Source organism: Dermacentor andersoni, chromosome 4, assembly GCF_023375885.2.
Source record: "Dermacentor andersoni chromosome 4, qqDerAnde1_hic_scaffold, whole genome shotgun sequence".
NCBI classification, from domain to species: domain Eukaryota; kingdom Metazoa; phylum Arthropoda; class Arachnida; order Ixodida; family Ixodidae; genus Dermacentor; species Dermacentor andersoni.
This window is the reverse complement of record NC_092817.1, coordinates 141,571,970-141,587,463: the sequence shown is the minus strand read 5'-3', so window position 1 is coordinate 141,587,463 and position 15,494 is coordinate 141,571,970. Positions and strand designations below refer to the sequence as shown.

At 47.6% G+C, this 15,494-nt stretch overlaps 1 protein-coding gene and 1 non-coding gene across 2 annotated transcripts; one reads left to right on the top strand and one right to left on the bottom strand.

The window, feature by feature from the left end:
* Positions 1-204: 204 nt before the first annotated feature.
* TRNAS-UGA (transfer RNA serine (anticodon UGA)) lies at positions 205-279 on the top strand. The gene has a single exon. It is a non-coding gene; the product is annotated as a tRNA-Ser (tRNA).
* Positions 280-7,249: 6,970 nt separating this feature from the next.
* On the bottom strand, positions 7,250-15,287 carry LOC126537853 (solute carrier family 22 member 6-like). The gene is made up of 3 exons (XM_072287643.1): positions 15,253-15,287; positions 11,467-11,800; positions 7,250-8,158 (listed from the first exon to the last, which is right to left on the bottom strand). The coding sequence occupies exons 1-3, from the start codon at positions 15,285-15,287 to the stop codon at positions 8,066-8,068; spliced, it is 462 nt and encodes a 153-aa protein (XP_072143744.1). The 3' UTR covers positions 7,250-8,065.
* Between the last annotated feature and the right edge of the window lie 207 nt (positions 15,288-15,494).

Genomic DNA, 15,494 nt, shown 5'->3' with positions numbered 1-15,494 from the left:
TGGACCCCATTTAACCCTACCTACCTTCTTAGTCCCCCTTTGTCCCCTTTTAGTGCAGCCGTCTGCATTCACCTTGTAGACGTGGAGCCTGTGATCAGAAGCATGTAACGGTCAAATGATTCTGTTGTAAATGCTCTTACGTCCAACTCTTGCCTCTGCTTCGTGTTGTCGACAAATTCGACTACGTCCTACCATCTGCTAGCCGCCTGGTTAGCTCAGGTGGTAGAGCGGCTGCCCCTGAAAGGCGGTGGTCCCGGGTTCGAGTCCCGGACCAGGACGAATTTTTCTTCAACTGTGAGGCTTTTCTTTCGAGAAACCCGTATGGGTTTTCTTTGTAGCAGTTGCTACGAACGGATGGATGTCTGAATTTTCCTTTATTAATTACTTTTCTCCACCTTGCGGCTTTCCGCAGAACTATTACGTCAATAAAGTTTATTCTTTCTGATAATACCATTCATGATGTAATGAGTAACGTTGATTCATTTGGTAGGTGTATGCGTATAGGAACGACGACTTCCTTTTCGTGCTAGTCTCCTGTGGAAAGAGGGTCACGCTGTGTTATGTAACTAATTTCAAAGGCTTTTTACTCTGTAGTCACAGGTCTCACTACGTCCATCTGCTTGAACTACAGTTGCATTTACTGAATTTGTGTGGCGTGATATTAACGTATTCGCGACTGTTAAATAAAGCAAACGTTAAATAACTCATACTCCCGGCCTTCTTTTTGCTGCATAGTTGGAAAGCGCTTATCGCTTATTAGGGGAACAACATATTTATCATAATGATGAATGGTCATTGTATGCACGATGGTTACATACTATGATGGCGAATAATTACAAGCGCGTACGACAAAATATCGCATTAAATGCTTTTTTTTTATTTATGAATACTGCGATGTTGTACACAAGATCATAGCAGGTGGGAAACATTGTGTTAAGATAAACTGCGCGCAATTGCCGATTGTGTACACTAATACTATTGTAGTTCTTGCAAGCCAATATCACAGGCTCGCAGACCGCGGATAGAGATTTCAGGAACATCCCCCAACTCTTGCCCTTTCCATTGCTGCTATTGCACTTGCAGCGTTCAGAAAAGAGAACGTTAGCAGGCTGTTCTTGCGGCGCGCTTCATCCTGAAAGGGATCAGCATTGAGCGGACGGCGCCCGTTCGTACGAAGGTTTTCAAAGCCCTCTCGCCATGCGCGAAAGGGTCAGTTGATTTACCGCGAGGCATGAGTGAAAGCAAAACGTGAGATTTGACTCGGCAGATAGTTTCGCTTTTGTCTGTTATTCGCCCGGTAATTTGTGGAATTTGCAGGCATGTCATGGCGATTTGCCTTCTCGAGACTGTTGTGGTAGTCCAAAACACTGTGTGGGACGAAATGCGAAAATACCCGTGTACTTAGATTTAGGTGCACGTTAAAAGAACCCCAGGTGGTCGAAATTTCCGGAGTCCTCCACTACGGCGTGCCTCATAATGAGAAAGTGGTTTTTGGCACGTAAAACCCCATAATGATGAGCTACACTGTATACCAGGCTTGTCGGATAAGGAAGTCGCACTTCCGTTCGCGAAAACGAACCCTCAAGCGTCATGCGTGCGGGCGCGCATGCGCAATTGGCGTGCAGTCGCTCCGACAAGACATCACACGACCGTCTATGCTCGAACTTGTCCACTAGGGGAGTGACTGGCGCTGGTATCGTGCGTGAAAACTTTAGCTTGCCTCTACACTTCCTACGCAGAGAAAAGGAACGCCCCCCCCCCCTCCCTCTCCCCTAGACGATTTCAACTACGCTTGAAAGCTGCCCGTTTACTGATAAAAGGGGACAAATATCAAATACATTTCTAGGCGATCGCTCCGCGGAAGATGTGGGCATTGCATAGGAGTGTGAGGAGGTTCTGTAGCCAATTGTTGTGTTCGGCTAGTAATAAGTTTTTCTCTAAGTTTAAGAAATAGAGAAACGGCTCGAGACAGAGGAGACAAATATGCAAGACGGTTTTGCAGCACATAGCTTTCAAACACGATGGATAGTTTCTGTGTATCACACTGATTTCCGGATGTCCCGTTAGTAAGGTTAGCTTTCGCGCTACGTATGAAGTGGACATTTCGGAACTAATGAATGAATTAATTCTTTTATTTCTGGATGGAAAGATAACGGTGTCGTTGGCGGAGGGGAGATGGGCTAGGGAACCAGAAAAGAGGGGTGGGCGCCAAGGGTCCGTCAGCACGGTTTTCATGAGAATGAATAGAGAATTGCCGTCTTGTTGGCTTACCGCACGAGCACTAGCGTCACCTTTGGCTTCGTTGCCTCTGGGAGGGAAAAGTGTGTTTCGAGGGTCAGAAACATAGATGCTTAAAGTTGAACCTTTAGCACTAACAAGACTGAAATGGTAGCTGTCAAATTTTTAAATTTCGGGCCACTGGAATCTGAAAGATATACAAGGAGTAAACATTTTCCAGAAGGCTAAGTTGTGTCTTGAGAAGTTCACAAACAGTGTACAGAGCGGCTGTTAGTAAGCCGTATAGCATAAGAGAAAGACAATGAAGCACCAACAGTGCACGTGTGTACGTCAAGTGTTGAGTGGAATGCGAACATGTCGATCCATGTTCATTGGTGACATCTACCGGTTTAGAAGGTTGCGTTAAATATAGCAGGCACGAAAGTAAAAACGAAATATCTCCCGTCGTATCCTGTCTTTATAGCAGTAAGAAATAAATAACCGCCTCGCTAAAAGAAAAAAAAAAAAGAACCGTACGAAAGCAACGCGGGCCACAAAAGACTGATTTATTTAAGAACTCTCGGAGCAACGTAACGACAACTTTCTCGGTTGTGCGAGCAAAGTAATAACGTTACCGGTTGTGCATAGGCACGTCAGTACCTAGCTGTCGCGCGTAGAACAATCACAACAAAATTACAGAAGCGGGCTTCTCTGCACAAATATTCTTGTTGAACAAAGCCTGCTTTACGTCGTAAAAGGGATAAAGAAACGTTAGCAAAGTGTTAATTCGGGCATGTTGATAGATCTTGTCACACAGCAGGTTACTTCAACAGCGTGCCACAAGACGAAGGAAAGCGGGGCAGGATATAGCACTCTGCCTATTTCCTTCGTTCGATCTCCTGAAGCAATCTGCCGTGTGACAAAGAAATAAAGTTATGGGATTCCTCATGTTATACACTGGTTGAGGTGTATGCGGAAGCGGTCTTGCCGCCCGGCTACGCCAACGACGCACTCCCACGACACGAGGACTCCCAGAGGCTCAGATGGTTATTGTACGGCGGTATTTAATGCGGCGCCCGCTGCTCGGGAGTCTTAGCCGCGTGGCAGCGTTGGTCAGCCTCATGTACGTCGGTCAGAATTTTCTTTTTTTTTAGGAAGTGCCATTGAGGCTATTACGTCATGTCGCTTCCAACGATGCTGCAGCGCCTGCCTCGTACCGCTTCCTTGGATCGCGACGTCGCGTTGCAAGCAGCGTCGGCAAATCGTTTCGCGCCGCGTTGGCGTGGCTTTCAAACCAATAAGCATCGCTCCGATGCCTTACCCCCTTCCTCATTCGTCCCCCTCCAACAACCCGGTGATAACCCTGCTGTTCCTGACACAGCCAACGCCGCAGCTTCTCTACGTGTCCTCGACACAGCGCGCGCTCGCCTTTCTCTCCGTAACACCGAGTTGTGAGAGGAGCTGTTTCCGACATGCGCTAATAGCGAGGCACCGCTAAAATTCCTGCAGAATGCGTCACATTAATATGAAAATAGTGTGAGATAGTAGGGATATATAGCGGAAAGCGTAAAGTCGAACGGAAGTGTTCTCTTCACGACCGCCATGCATATGCCGGCTACAACTTCTGAAGGACACCAGTACCAACTATAGCGCAAACGACGGCGGCAGTCGCAGTACGCGGATACGCCGTGCATTAATGTGGCCGATGAACTCTTGCAGCATTCGAAGGAGCAAAACTACCGCGCTTTCCAGTACCAGACGTATGTGAATTTGCCGCCTTGAACGCACCTGAAGTGCCACAGTCCGCGAAGAAACAAATCCGATGTGCTTGGGGTGTGGCACTGGATTCTACATTTGAATAACTGCGTTAGCAGGAAGCTGCGTCGTGGCGAGTATAGTTTTTAGTTTAGCTTCTAACAGAAATATTTTAATGGGTTATAGCCTTTATCGGATCGTTCAATAGGTCCAAAGTTCAAGGTATCGACGCGTTCTGGGCAACAGTTGAGAAGACCTGCGAGCGAGGAGAGGAGTAACGTCAGGTGTCACGTGAAGGGTCGAAGTCAGCCTAGAAGAAGGCAGCGAATAGAGTGTATTTGTGGAAGAGGAGAATTGCACAGTGGCATCTGCCACGAAGTGGAACGGGCGACGCAGTGAATTCATGGCACTCGGGGATGGCGTGTCAAGTCGCTTGCAAGGACTTTCGCAGGAATTCATAAAAGTTTCCTTCAGAGGCCGGCGAATAATCACAGAATCATAGGAAGGCATCAGTGCTAACTCTTTACAAGCACTCTGTAGGGAAACACGAGGACCATTAGTACTTCATGACTCAGTTAGACAGGCGTTTTGAAATAAGGATCCCCAAGTTCGGCAGAACAGTATGCTTTAGGTCACACGCTGGAATTAGCGTACACAGGAGCGGCGATATTATGTCTCTTTTTTTTTTAGAGGTGGGGGGGGGGGTTACGCTTTGCGTAGTGCCGGCGGCGCCAATACTGCTAAAAAGACGAGGAAGTAAAAAATAATAACGATAACCTAAATGCAGTGCTCAAATGCACCTTCTTTACTAATATAGTTTCAGAGTCATGAGTATACTGCTGCAGTGCGGTTAACCACAACATAAGCGGCTATACGAATTACGGTAGTTTTCAATCGAACAAGTCCAGTTTGGTTATCGAAACACACTGAACATGTTCGGTGACTAAACAAATGGTATTTAAACTTGAACGCAGCTCTCGCGAAATGATTGCGTAGCACAACATCGCAGAGTTATTTCGGTGAGTGACGGTGCAAGACAATTCGTGTGCCGCGAACGCAGGACTGCATCTCCCCAGCGTTTCGATGGTGCAAAAAACACAACTGGTCGACAGTACGACGCACAACAATTGAGATGTGTTATGTTCTCTTTAGATTGCACTTCCCAGTAAAAGTCCTTGGGGGTTTCTGGCTTACCACTGTAAGTGCAGCTTGTTAGGCGAGTTAGCATACAAGTGTGAGCAGGGGGATGCCCACGAGTAGAATTTTTTATTTATTTACAGTAGACCCTGCATCGGCCGAAGCATTATAGCAGGGGAGTGGGTACAATGATGATAATGCTGCTGATGATGATAATGATGATGGCAATGATGATGATGATACCCAGACAATGGCACATACACACAATGGGGATTGGCCTAGAAGCGGGCAGTACATTTAAAATAAAATAAGAAAAAATGAATAAAGAAAAGGCAATAAAAGAGATAAAGAAAAGAAACAGAAGATAAATAATGCAGGATTGCTTGAAGATGAATGAAACAAAACTGGGAATTTGCATGATAATTTTGGAAAACAGGAAAAAAAAATCCGAGACGACGGCAAAGACTAAGTTCTAAGGGCGTTGGACTTGCAACTAACTTTTTTCAGTAAAATGTCTTCAACAGGCCGAACGGTTGCGAGCGCCCTGCTTTCAACTTCATATTTGCCTTTCTTTTGGTTCCCTATGCCGTTATCCTATTCTGTTCGCTGGAATCCTCCTACTCAGGCATACTGCTATGCCTTGTTATGTGCACTGTGCGTGAGTTTTTACATTTCTATAGCATAATGATGTGGTCGTTTGAGAGCACTTTGGCTAAGTTACGAAAGAAAATGAAAACAGCACTACGACTGTATTATCTGAGCAACCAGGTATGAAAGTGACGATTCGGCTTCCCTATCAGTTAAGCCTACTTAGTTAAGCAGTGCTTAGTTGATGTCTTACGTGAACTTCAAGGTAATAGTTCAGCGGAAACCCTCTAGTTCGAGAGACGTAATTGAAGGGAAAATGAGACATCCACGCAATCGTAGCAATTGCTACAAAGGAAACTCATACGGGTTCCTCGAAAGCAAGACCTCGCAGTTGAAGAAAAATTCGTCCTGGTCCAGGGCTCGAACCCGGCACCACCGGCTTTCCGGGGCAGCCGCTCTGCCATCTGACCTAACCAGACGGCTGGCAGGTGGCAGGACGAAGTCGAACTTATCAACAACACGAAGCAAATGGAAGAGTTTGAAGTAATAGTTCAGAGGAAACCCGCAAGGTGGAGAGAATTAACGGGAAAATGAGACATACACCCAATTGTAGCAATTGCCCTACTTTCCCCTTTAATTTCTTTTCTCCACCTTGCGGGTTTCCGCTGGGCTATTACTTCAAACTCTTGCTTTTGCTTCGAGTTGTTGATCAATTAGACTTCGCCCTGCCATCTGCTAGCCGCCTGGTTAGCTCAGGTGGTAGAGCGGCTGCCCCGGAAAGGCGGTGGTCCCGGGTTCGAGTCTGGGACTAGGACGAATTTTTGTTCAACTGCGAGGAACCCATGTGACTTTCCTTTGTAGCAATTGCTACGATTCAGTGGATTTCTCGTTTTCCCTTTAATTACATCAGCTCTGCACCGCTACCAGAGCTATCTCAAACGACCACATTAATATACGATTAATATGCAGCGCTTGCTTCCCATTCTACCAGGAATATATCGGCGTCGTGTAGTCGTGCCTTACCCTTATCTGAGCAGATTGTAAGCACGATATCTGTTAGCACATATTTGGGAATGACTTGGCAATAAAGTACACCAGTTATTGCAATACGATTAACATATTCATGCTTACATTTAATTGAAATGACTAATGCGGGCTGTATCACAAACAAAAATACACATTCAGCCTACCAGTACAGTTAGTAAGACGAGCTGCTGTTTATTCATAAACTGGGATGTCTCTTCACTAAGATCGAGGCACGGTTCGGAAGATGGCGTACTAGTAGCGCCGATAGACCCGATCCCATCGATAGGCTAAACAAGAGGCATTTCAGTAACACTGACTTAACCGCCGTGGTTGCTTAGTGGCTTTGGTGTTGTGCAAATCCGCATCTCGATGGGGGCGAAATGCAAAAAAACACTAGTGTGCCACGCATTGTAATCACGTTAAAGAACCCCAGGCGGACAAAATTAAGCCGTAAACCCCCCTCCCCTCCCCCGTTATGGTGTGTTCCATAAACATGTGATAGTTCTGGCACGTAAAACTTCAGAATTTAATTGAACTTTTAACAGTGACTTGGGCTGCGAAATTCATGCTACAAGTCAAGAATCAAGTCTGCTCTCGTGCTCAGCCACCTACTGCTTCCTCTTCTTGGCTCGCACAGCAATTGCGATGGAAACAACACAGGATTTGGTGGCAAACCTTGTCATTTGTGGCAACAGCGTTTACACGTGCCGTCCTTTCAGGCACGGCACTATATGTACGAACTACAAGAAAGCAAGGTCCAACAATGTCGTCTGCAACCTTATCGCGCAATATCGCCCACTTGCTTACGCAGCCCACGCGTTAACGGGAGTTTCGCGCTGCTCCGGCAGCGCACCATCATCGGCGACCGCAGACCTTCCTGAACCGTTCAGCCCAGGTTTTTCTGCCACAAAGATGACCACGAAACTTACCATGTCGCACATAAGTCCCCACAGCAGCGTTTCAAGGTCGGTATTCCACGAAATTATAATAATACGAGGAGGGCAAAACAGTTTAAGCACGCGGGCACCATAGAGTCACAGACGCGGGAAAACTATAAGGGCCAAAATGTTGCAAAAGAACTCGAGTTTACCACAGAAACAAAGCGGTCTGTTTGGTCCTCGGCACACAACACGCAGCGACGTATATTCAGACTTGCAGATCCGGTCACCGTTCTTTTCGTCGCCGGGCAGCAGAGGGTCCGTGCAAAGTTTATCTTCTTTTTTTTTTTTTTTTTTTTTGGCACGCACGCATAAGTCGGCTTGCCTGTGCGGCCACTGTGCAGTGTTCGAAGGCATGACGCGACGCAGGAGGCGTGACCGGTGGCACGCATCAGTCGGAAAAACTAGTGCACGCTGGAGATGGTGCTCGAGTGTGGAAAGATGGGTGTCTGGTCGCGCTGGGGCTGGTAACCGCGAATCGGCGCCTCGGTTGTGCTCTGTCGGCAGAACGCGCAAGCAACACCACGGTGAAGACAAATAGGCCACTTACATAGCATAGAGCTTCCTGCTTAAATCACTAGGGGTGACTGCGGTGCTGCGACGCTCAGCTAACGTAGGAATGACGGCTAGTACGTGGAACTGTCTGATCTTAGTTCTTGCGGCTTCGAGCGTTCTTGCGGCGTTATTTGTGGTACTTTATCTTTCTCAATTTCCAAGCACTCGCAGTTTTATAAACGCAATGAAGCTATTAGTTCTTGTGCAAATGGCTAATCATTGCGAATTGTTTGATTTATAACGCGGTAGTTTGCTTCAATCAATCTGTAAAGTCACAAAGCCGTTTGCAGCCAGAGCGAGCCCGTTTATGCGAATCCGTGCGCTAACCATCATTCCCATGCCGGCTGAATCGCCATACTTTCAACTTCCGTAGAGACTAGCGCCAGAATTTCCTCTTATCATTTTTGTAGGAAACCAAGACTAGCATAGCATTTGCAGCGATCTTAAATATGCGCGTTTAATTTATTAGAGAAAAGGAGCAGCTGCAGCCTAGCTGCAGGTGTCAGCATCTCTTTAAAGGGACACTAAATAGCGCACAGGTATGTTTTAGGCACTTAAAAGTATCATTTCAAAGTTTTGACTTCATTCATTAGGCGGGAAAGATATTATTGCAAGTGGAGAAAATGGTCCAACTTTCTTCAATTCCGAGCTGAAGCCTAGGTGCCTCTACGTCATGTGAGGCGTCATGGTTTGCGATGTGTGTTTCTTTAATTGCGATAGCAAGTATATCGATACTCCAGGCGCATTCTCGCCATCGCCGTGATGTTTCGTATAAAATCCACGGGCGATGACACCGTCGTCGCGCGTCGTATTCTGTGTCTGCGAGGGAAAGCACGCGAGGGCAGCCGACGATCGCGGCTCAATCTGGCGCGCGCAAAGGAGGAAAGCGGAGAGCAAACGCGCCGTCTTCCGTCGCGCGAAAGGCCGTGGGGAAATGGGAGAGAGGGAGGGAGGGGCGGCGTTGTGCTCAGGCAACAACTGCGTATTTCGCGACCGGGCGCAAGGGGAACTGACGATCGCAGCTCAACCTCGCGCGCGATAGGGAGGAAAGCGTGGAGGCAGCGAGAGAGGAAGGGTGGGCAGCTTCGACTCCGCCAACAAGTGCGTACTTTGCAGGGCCGCGCATGGTCGCGCGCGCCGTATCTTGAAAGGGATCTGCAGAAGTTTACACGACCTAACGCTACTGTCCGTACTTCGTTAGCTGTCTACTAATTTGCTATCGCAATCGATGCTTCGCTTTTCGGAAGAAGCAGTGATCTTTTTTGGATTGCTTCGGAGCCGTAGATGCTCTCGAAACTTTCTTTGTTGTGTTCCTGATTCCTTTAGAGTACGATTCCGTTAGTAGTTTTTACCTGTGAGCCATTTACTAGATGCGAGCAGACAATGTAAAAATCTGTGACGTCATGGAGTGCCAGTGCAGAAACTCTACGGTGGCGTGGCCACTCGTATTTAGTTTTTTGCGTGCTTTTCTGGCGCACGAAATCTCTCCTTAAGGAAAGAGTGGCCGCCTTAGTATTGCATGTATGTAATTTGCTGGTACAGCTGAACGAAGCTGTGCCTGCGCAACTATTATCTAAAACACTGGAACGATATTGTTTCTCACAGCAACCGTTCTACTGCTTATCATGAAATTCTTTGCATTTAAACGTAGAGCTTTAACCGGGTATATGCACTTGATTATTTATTTAAGGCATCAGTGCTTAACAAATATTCCTAAATATGTCAAAGTTGAAAAAGAAAGAGAAAAACTTTACAATCAAGCTGACAACTATATAAAGCTCAGCAATTAAAATGACATAATAATTCTGTAAATCGCACCTATTGGGACAACTAAACTGGACAATTTTGGCGTATTATACACCACTCAGATATATACCACTAATATGTGAGCAGGTCTCTCGCGAAACCCTCGTGAGCACTGTAGCAAAATTAATTAAAACTGTTGCGCAAAGCGACGAAGGGGCAGAACTTAAGCGAGAAAAAACAAAGCATAACACCCAAAGCAAGTGTGTTTTGTTTACTCGCTTATATATAACCCTGTCCCTTTGTCGCTTTACGCAACAGTTTTAATAATGTTCAACCAACTAGCCCACTGCAGAATCTTCCTTAATTACATTGCAGCAATGTCATGTAAGCCATAAACCTACGTATATCACGTTTGTTAGCTTTATATGCTGCAGCAGACGCATTAAACAGCATTGCGGCGACTGTTCTTGGTGCAGGTTTACGGCTTTGTAAAGCTTGGTGCCTCAGTTTTTTTTTTTAACTGACCGAAATTTGGATATTTTTGCACAACACCCAATGCTGTAAATGAGAACTTTTCTTCGTAAGCTGGTAGAATCAAGATATTTTTTCTTGAATGCAACAAGTTTTATACGAATCGGTTTAGCAGCTGCCTAACTGGAGGATTTATACTGCACGCTCAATTTTGTCAATGTTGAGGTATATGGGCATGTTTCGGGCGGGAAGGGAGAAGGGGAGGGGGGGAGGTGTTCTGAAACGGGAATTTCAACAGTAGTCATGTCCCAACAATACGGTAATAGAGGTCGCCTAATATTTCCATGACCGCACACATACGCTTCTGTTTTACGTCTGCAAGAACACAAAAAGTCTGACACAACCTAGCAGTCAACATACGCTAAAGTTAATGCATAGTGAGCCGTTCTCAAGTATGTGCGCCACGACTCTGCCCGAATACATCTTCACTGCTTTTAGAGACGTCGACTTACGATCATAGGCTCAACTTCAAATCAACGTCAAGCATTATCTAGTACTATTTCCTAATCGTAGCAAGAGAGTTCCCTGAGAGACTAGTTGGTACACTGTTCTTGAAAACTAATTGCTTGTGCAGCGCGAATAGACACGACAAATGGGAAAGCAAAGACCTCGAGGTGCGTTATGTAAGGGTTCTTTTCGTTCGATTCGAATGTTTTATCATCGTTCCCGCTGGTTAGTCGATCGGCGATAGCGGTGGCAGCAGGGGGGGAGGCGGGGAAGGAAGCCGGTTTTATGCGATCGAATGACGCAGCGCAACAAGAATGGAAATGAAAAAAAAAAATTCGTTACATAGCGAAAGGGCTTCGCGTATGTCGTCAGCACCTGTATGCATCGTCTGTGTTCCTATATATGTTCTGTCTACACGCGCTGTACAAACCCAGTTTTCAAGAACAATGCTAATCGCGCATCGCCCATCGCACAACAGTCTCCAGCGCAACGACGAGCACGTCATATACGCGCGCTCGGCACTTACATCGGGGTCGGCGAACATATCATCGACATCGGTGGAGCCGAGTCGCCTGGCGTGCCCTTCGAGATCGAAAATGGTGTCGGGCAGCGACGCGTCCTTGGTCTCCGGCAGCAGCGTGACCACGAACATGGCGGCCACCGTGAGCGGCACGGCGCTGACGTGGAGCAGAGGTCGCTCCAGGCACAGCTCGAGCAGCAGCGGCGACGCCGTGGCGCAGACGCCGCCGGCGAAGTAGACGCTGCCCAGACCCGTGGCCCTGGTCGAGGTCGGGTACAGCTCGAGGCAGTACACGCACACCATGGTCAGGTTGGCCAGGATGGAGTTCAGCAGCAGCTCCCTGCGTATAAAAGCGGCCGCAGCACGCGACCGTAACGTTAGAAAGCTTTAGCGCAGCTTAGACACACCCTGAAAGACTGAGGTACCCAGACAAAATTCTTTGAAAGAACTAAGGTAGTGACAACCTGCCAAGCACTGCCGTTCCCCACGTTCTCCGCAAAACAGCTTGCCGACATGTCCTTATGAAACAACGCGCAAAATACATCGACAGTACTGCTCACGTTGTATTGGAGATCAGAAGCGGAAAAAATGGGCGAGTTGGTACGGAAGCATGGTTAATTCGGAGCGTGAACAACTAGGACACAAGCAAGGGCACAAGCAACAAGACACAGCGCTGACTGGCAACTGGAGGTTTATTCAAGAGGTTAGCTACATTGAAGACGGGATATGTCATACGTCATCAAAAAGAGCAGGTAGGAAAAAAATTTTTGGTGTTACACACACCATCTAGAAAAGCCACTTCAGTATCACGAAGCGCTACGGAGGCGCGGCTGACGCACCCCTTCCACTTTTTATTTATCTCGTGAACTTCTACGACCTCTTTTGTCGTTTGATTCTGTAAGACTCGTCGGACGGTCCTACCGCTGTCGACCAGATGTAGGAGTCGTCGGACTATCTCGCCGCTGCCACCATTTGAAGGAGATGAAGGTCGTAGACAGGAACTCGGTGAACAGGATTTATTTACATATTAACATTTTAAGCAAGATTCATTGGCAGTCTAGCGCGACTCCCATATGGAGCCCGCAAAACTAACATACAGCAAACAGCTTACGAGCACACAGCTCACTACTACATTTCGAGCACGACACGAGCACACCCTAGCAGCCGGCAAACGCTGCTTATAAGCTCTCCGCTTGACGTCATAGTTCGACGTCATCGTTCGGCGGGGACGGAGCAGGAATGGTCGGGAAGGTTCGTCCAAGCATTGTAAACATGCCGCCGCCCCGCACTAAGGCTCCGGAGTCAACGACCGAGGGCTTCGTAGAACTGTGCTCCGTCTCGGGTGGCGCGGCGGAGTACCACATGCCTGAGCTGACCGCGCGCCACGTGGCTGCCGGTCATGCGCAGTTCTCGGTACCGCCCAGCTTTCAGTGCCGACGTGAGAGGGCTTCGTAGAACTGCTTTGTCCCGGATGGCTCCGCCAAGTACCAATTTCCTGAGCTGACCGCGCGCCACATGGCTGCCGGCCGTCCGCAGTTCTCGGAAGGGCTCCCTGTCTGGTGGGCTTGGAACACGTGCAGCGGGCTGAAAGCTGGCCCGTACGGCCATTCTTAACAATTCCAAGGCCAGTAATATTTTTTTCAGACTGCGGTATACACTTATAATGCAGATTGCAGTCTCTTATATGCATTGCGATATGACTGTGGTCAGTCCTTTTTGTGGAATCCACATGCTTTCTCAGCCTGGTGGTGAGACAACCGCCTATTTGGCCAACGTTTGTATGCCCACACGAGAAAGGAACAGAATTCACTACAGAAGTTGAGCAAGAAACGAATTTCTTTAGATGGCTAACACTACAGCAGGACCGATTTTTACATCTGTAGTGCAGCTGTGCAAGCTTTCACTACGCCAACGCACAGTCGAACAAATGCTACCGAGCTTGTTCTTCGTCGAGAACATGAATTTTGCACCGTAGCGAGAAGCTATCTTTTTCAGCCTATGCGACAAGCCGTGGACTTACGGGACGACGAACAACTTCTTATTCTCGGTCCCCACAGTTTCGTGTGTTCCCATATTTACTCTCGGCTTCTTTAACCCGCCGAGCATTTTGCCCCCGACACAGGTATGGCCAAAAAAGTTGTTCTCTCTCTCTCTTGCGATAATTTGGCGTGTTCTCGCATAGAAGAAGGAAAGAACTATGAGGGAGTATTGCGCAAAACGGTTGAAGAAAAACGTATCAGCCCAACACGTAATTGTCATGCCAAAGCACTCGGTAACTTTCAGTGCTTCCGCACTGCAGGCAGAGCCACGGCCGGATGGCAGAGCGACCGAACACATGCTGCATCGACTAAAAGCTGACGGGAACAAAGGATTCTCGGACAATACGCCAAGTCCCAGATGCCTCGTGTGGGTCCGAATTTTCTACGTAAATAAGCGAAGAGTACGGCTTCATGAAGAGTTGGCTTGCCAAGGCAGGCTGAGCGACGCAATGCTCTATCCTTGTTTATTTCCTTCCTCCATGTCTGCACGACCACCATGTTTGTTTACAAGGTATGATGCAATGCAGAGCTGATGTGTTTCGGATTTGGCTTCCGGTTATTGTGGTTAGCGGATTCGGCAATTTTTCTTCAATTTCTAGCGGGTTCCGCTTCGTTGGAATTCAAGTCGAACAGGATCACAGTAAGTGCCAGTGCGATGTATACCGTTACAACAACGGATCCAAAACTTAACGCTCACTATCTGGCTCGTACCATCGGCCTCTGTGTGCGCAGGCGCGAGAGAGATTTGCAAGACGAGAAATGCGCCTCGTTTTGCTTTTGTCACCAGGTACGCGAGCGCGGAACAAGAAAAGATTTTAGCAATACAGTTAAAAAACTAATTCTATTTTGATCGGCCTACCTTAAGATAAGTGTATTAAATCAAATGAATGAAATATGTTTTATAATATGGCATGAGTCTTAAATGCGTTCTCGAACAGATGTGCTTCAGTATACTGCACCGCAATTAAAGACTACCTTGCGGTGAAGCCTTTTGCCTAACTTATTGCGCTGAATCATACTGATAGTTGCAAGTCGAATCCGGCGTGCAGTGGATCATACTAAATGTGGAAAAGGTGAATCAGCTCCATAATGTTACATTACGTCCTTAATTATTTTGAATCATTCGCGCACGCATTGGATTGGCACCACGAGCACGGCTAGTGGACCAACTCGGCCCACATCTACCCGCACCTCTGCCTATTACCAAGTGCACCGTGGTGCACTATACCCAGTCGGAGCGTTCATTTGGGCTGTTACGCACACATCTTTTATTAATGATTTTACAACAATGTTGACAGTAATGTAGAACCCATGTTATTTGTTGATTTCTTTTCTCTTTAAATTAGTGTTCAGAATCCACCTACTACGCTTGCCTATAGAACGCGGCAACGCTGAGCTCAGGAAACGCGTTGGAGCGTTGAGGCATCTGTCTGAAACAGCTGGGTCGAAAGAATCTGCTTCTGCCTCAACGCTACCTTTATAGTTAGGCAACTCCTACTGGTAGCAGGGCGTAGCCGCTGACAGCAGCGTAGCTACTGCTTGGCCACAAGTTACAGCGGGCCAGTAGCTGACTTCACACGAGGGTGGCGTATCTGGGTACTGTTTATTAATGCTAAAATTAACATTATATAGCTCATAAAGCGGAAAATTCAGTGGCGGGGCCGGAGATGCTGTAAAATGTCGAGTGGTCACAGCCAATCAACGGGAGGCGCACGCTGCTGGGCTCCTTCAAGCGCCACCAGATGGCGCTCACTTCCGCGCATCCGAGGCAGCATCGGCGCTGGCCATCCGGGGGAAAGAAAAATTCACCGACGACTACGATACTCCCTAATTCGAAATTTGAGCGCAGCTCTACGCGCTTTGATTTTGCGATATATTGGCTGGCGCGGAGAATCTGTCTCGTGAGGCACGTTGCAAAAGGACCAAAGTGTGGGGCGACTGCCTCGCTAATTTGGAGATCGCGAAAGGCAGTGCGTGGGTGACGCGTGGGCGCGA

Excerpts from the sequence above, each read along its gene's own strand:
- LOC126537853 (XM_072287643.1), bottom strand. The coding sequence starts at position 15,287 with ATGGCCAGCGCCGATGCTGCCTCGGATGCGCGGAA. Across the intron at positions 11,801-15,252 it reads GCTGCCTCGGATGCGCGGAA|GGAGCTGCTGCTGAACTCCA; the intron begins GTGAGCGCCATC and ends TTTTATACGCAG. Across the intron at positions 8,159-11,466 it reads ATATGTTCGCCGACCCCGAT|AGCACAACCGAGGCGCCGAT; the intron begins GTAAGTGCCGAG and ends TTCTGCCGACAG.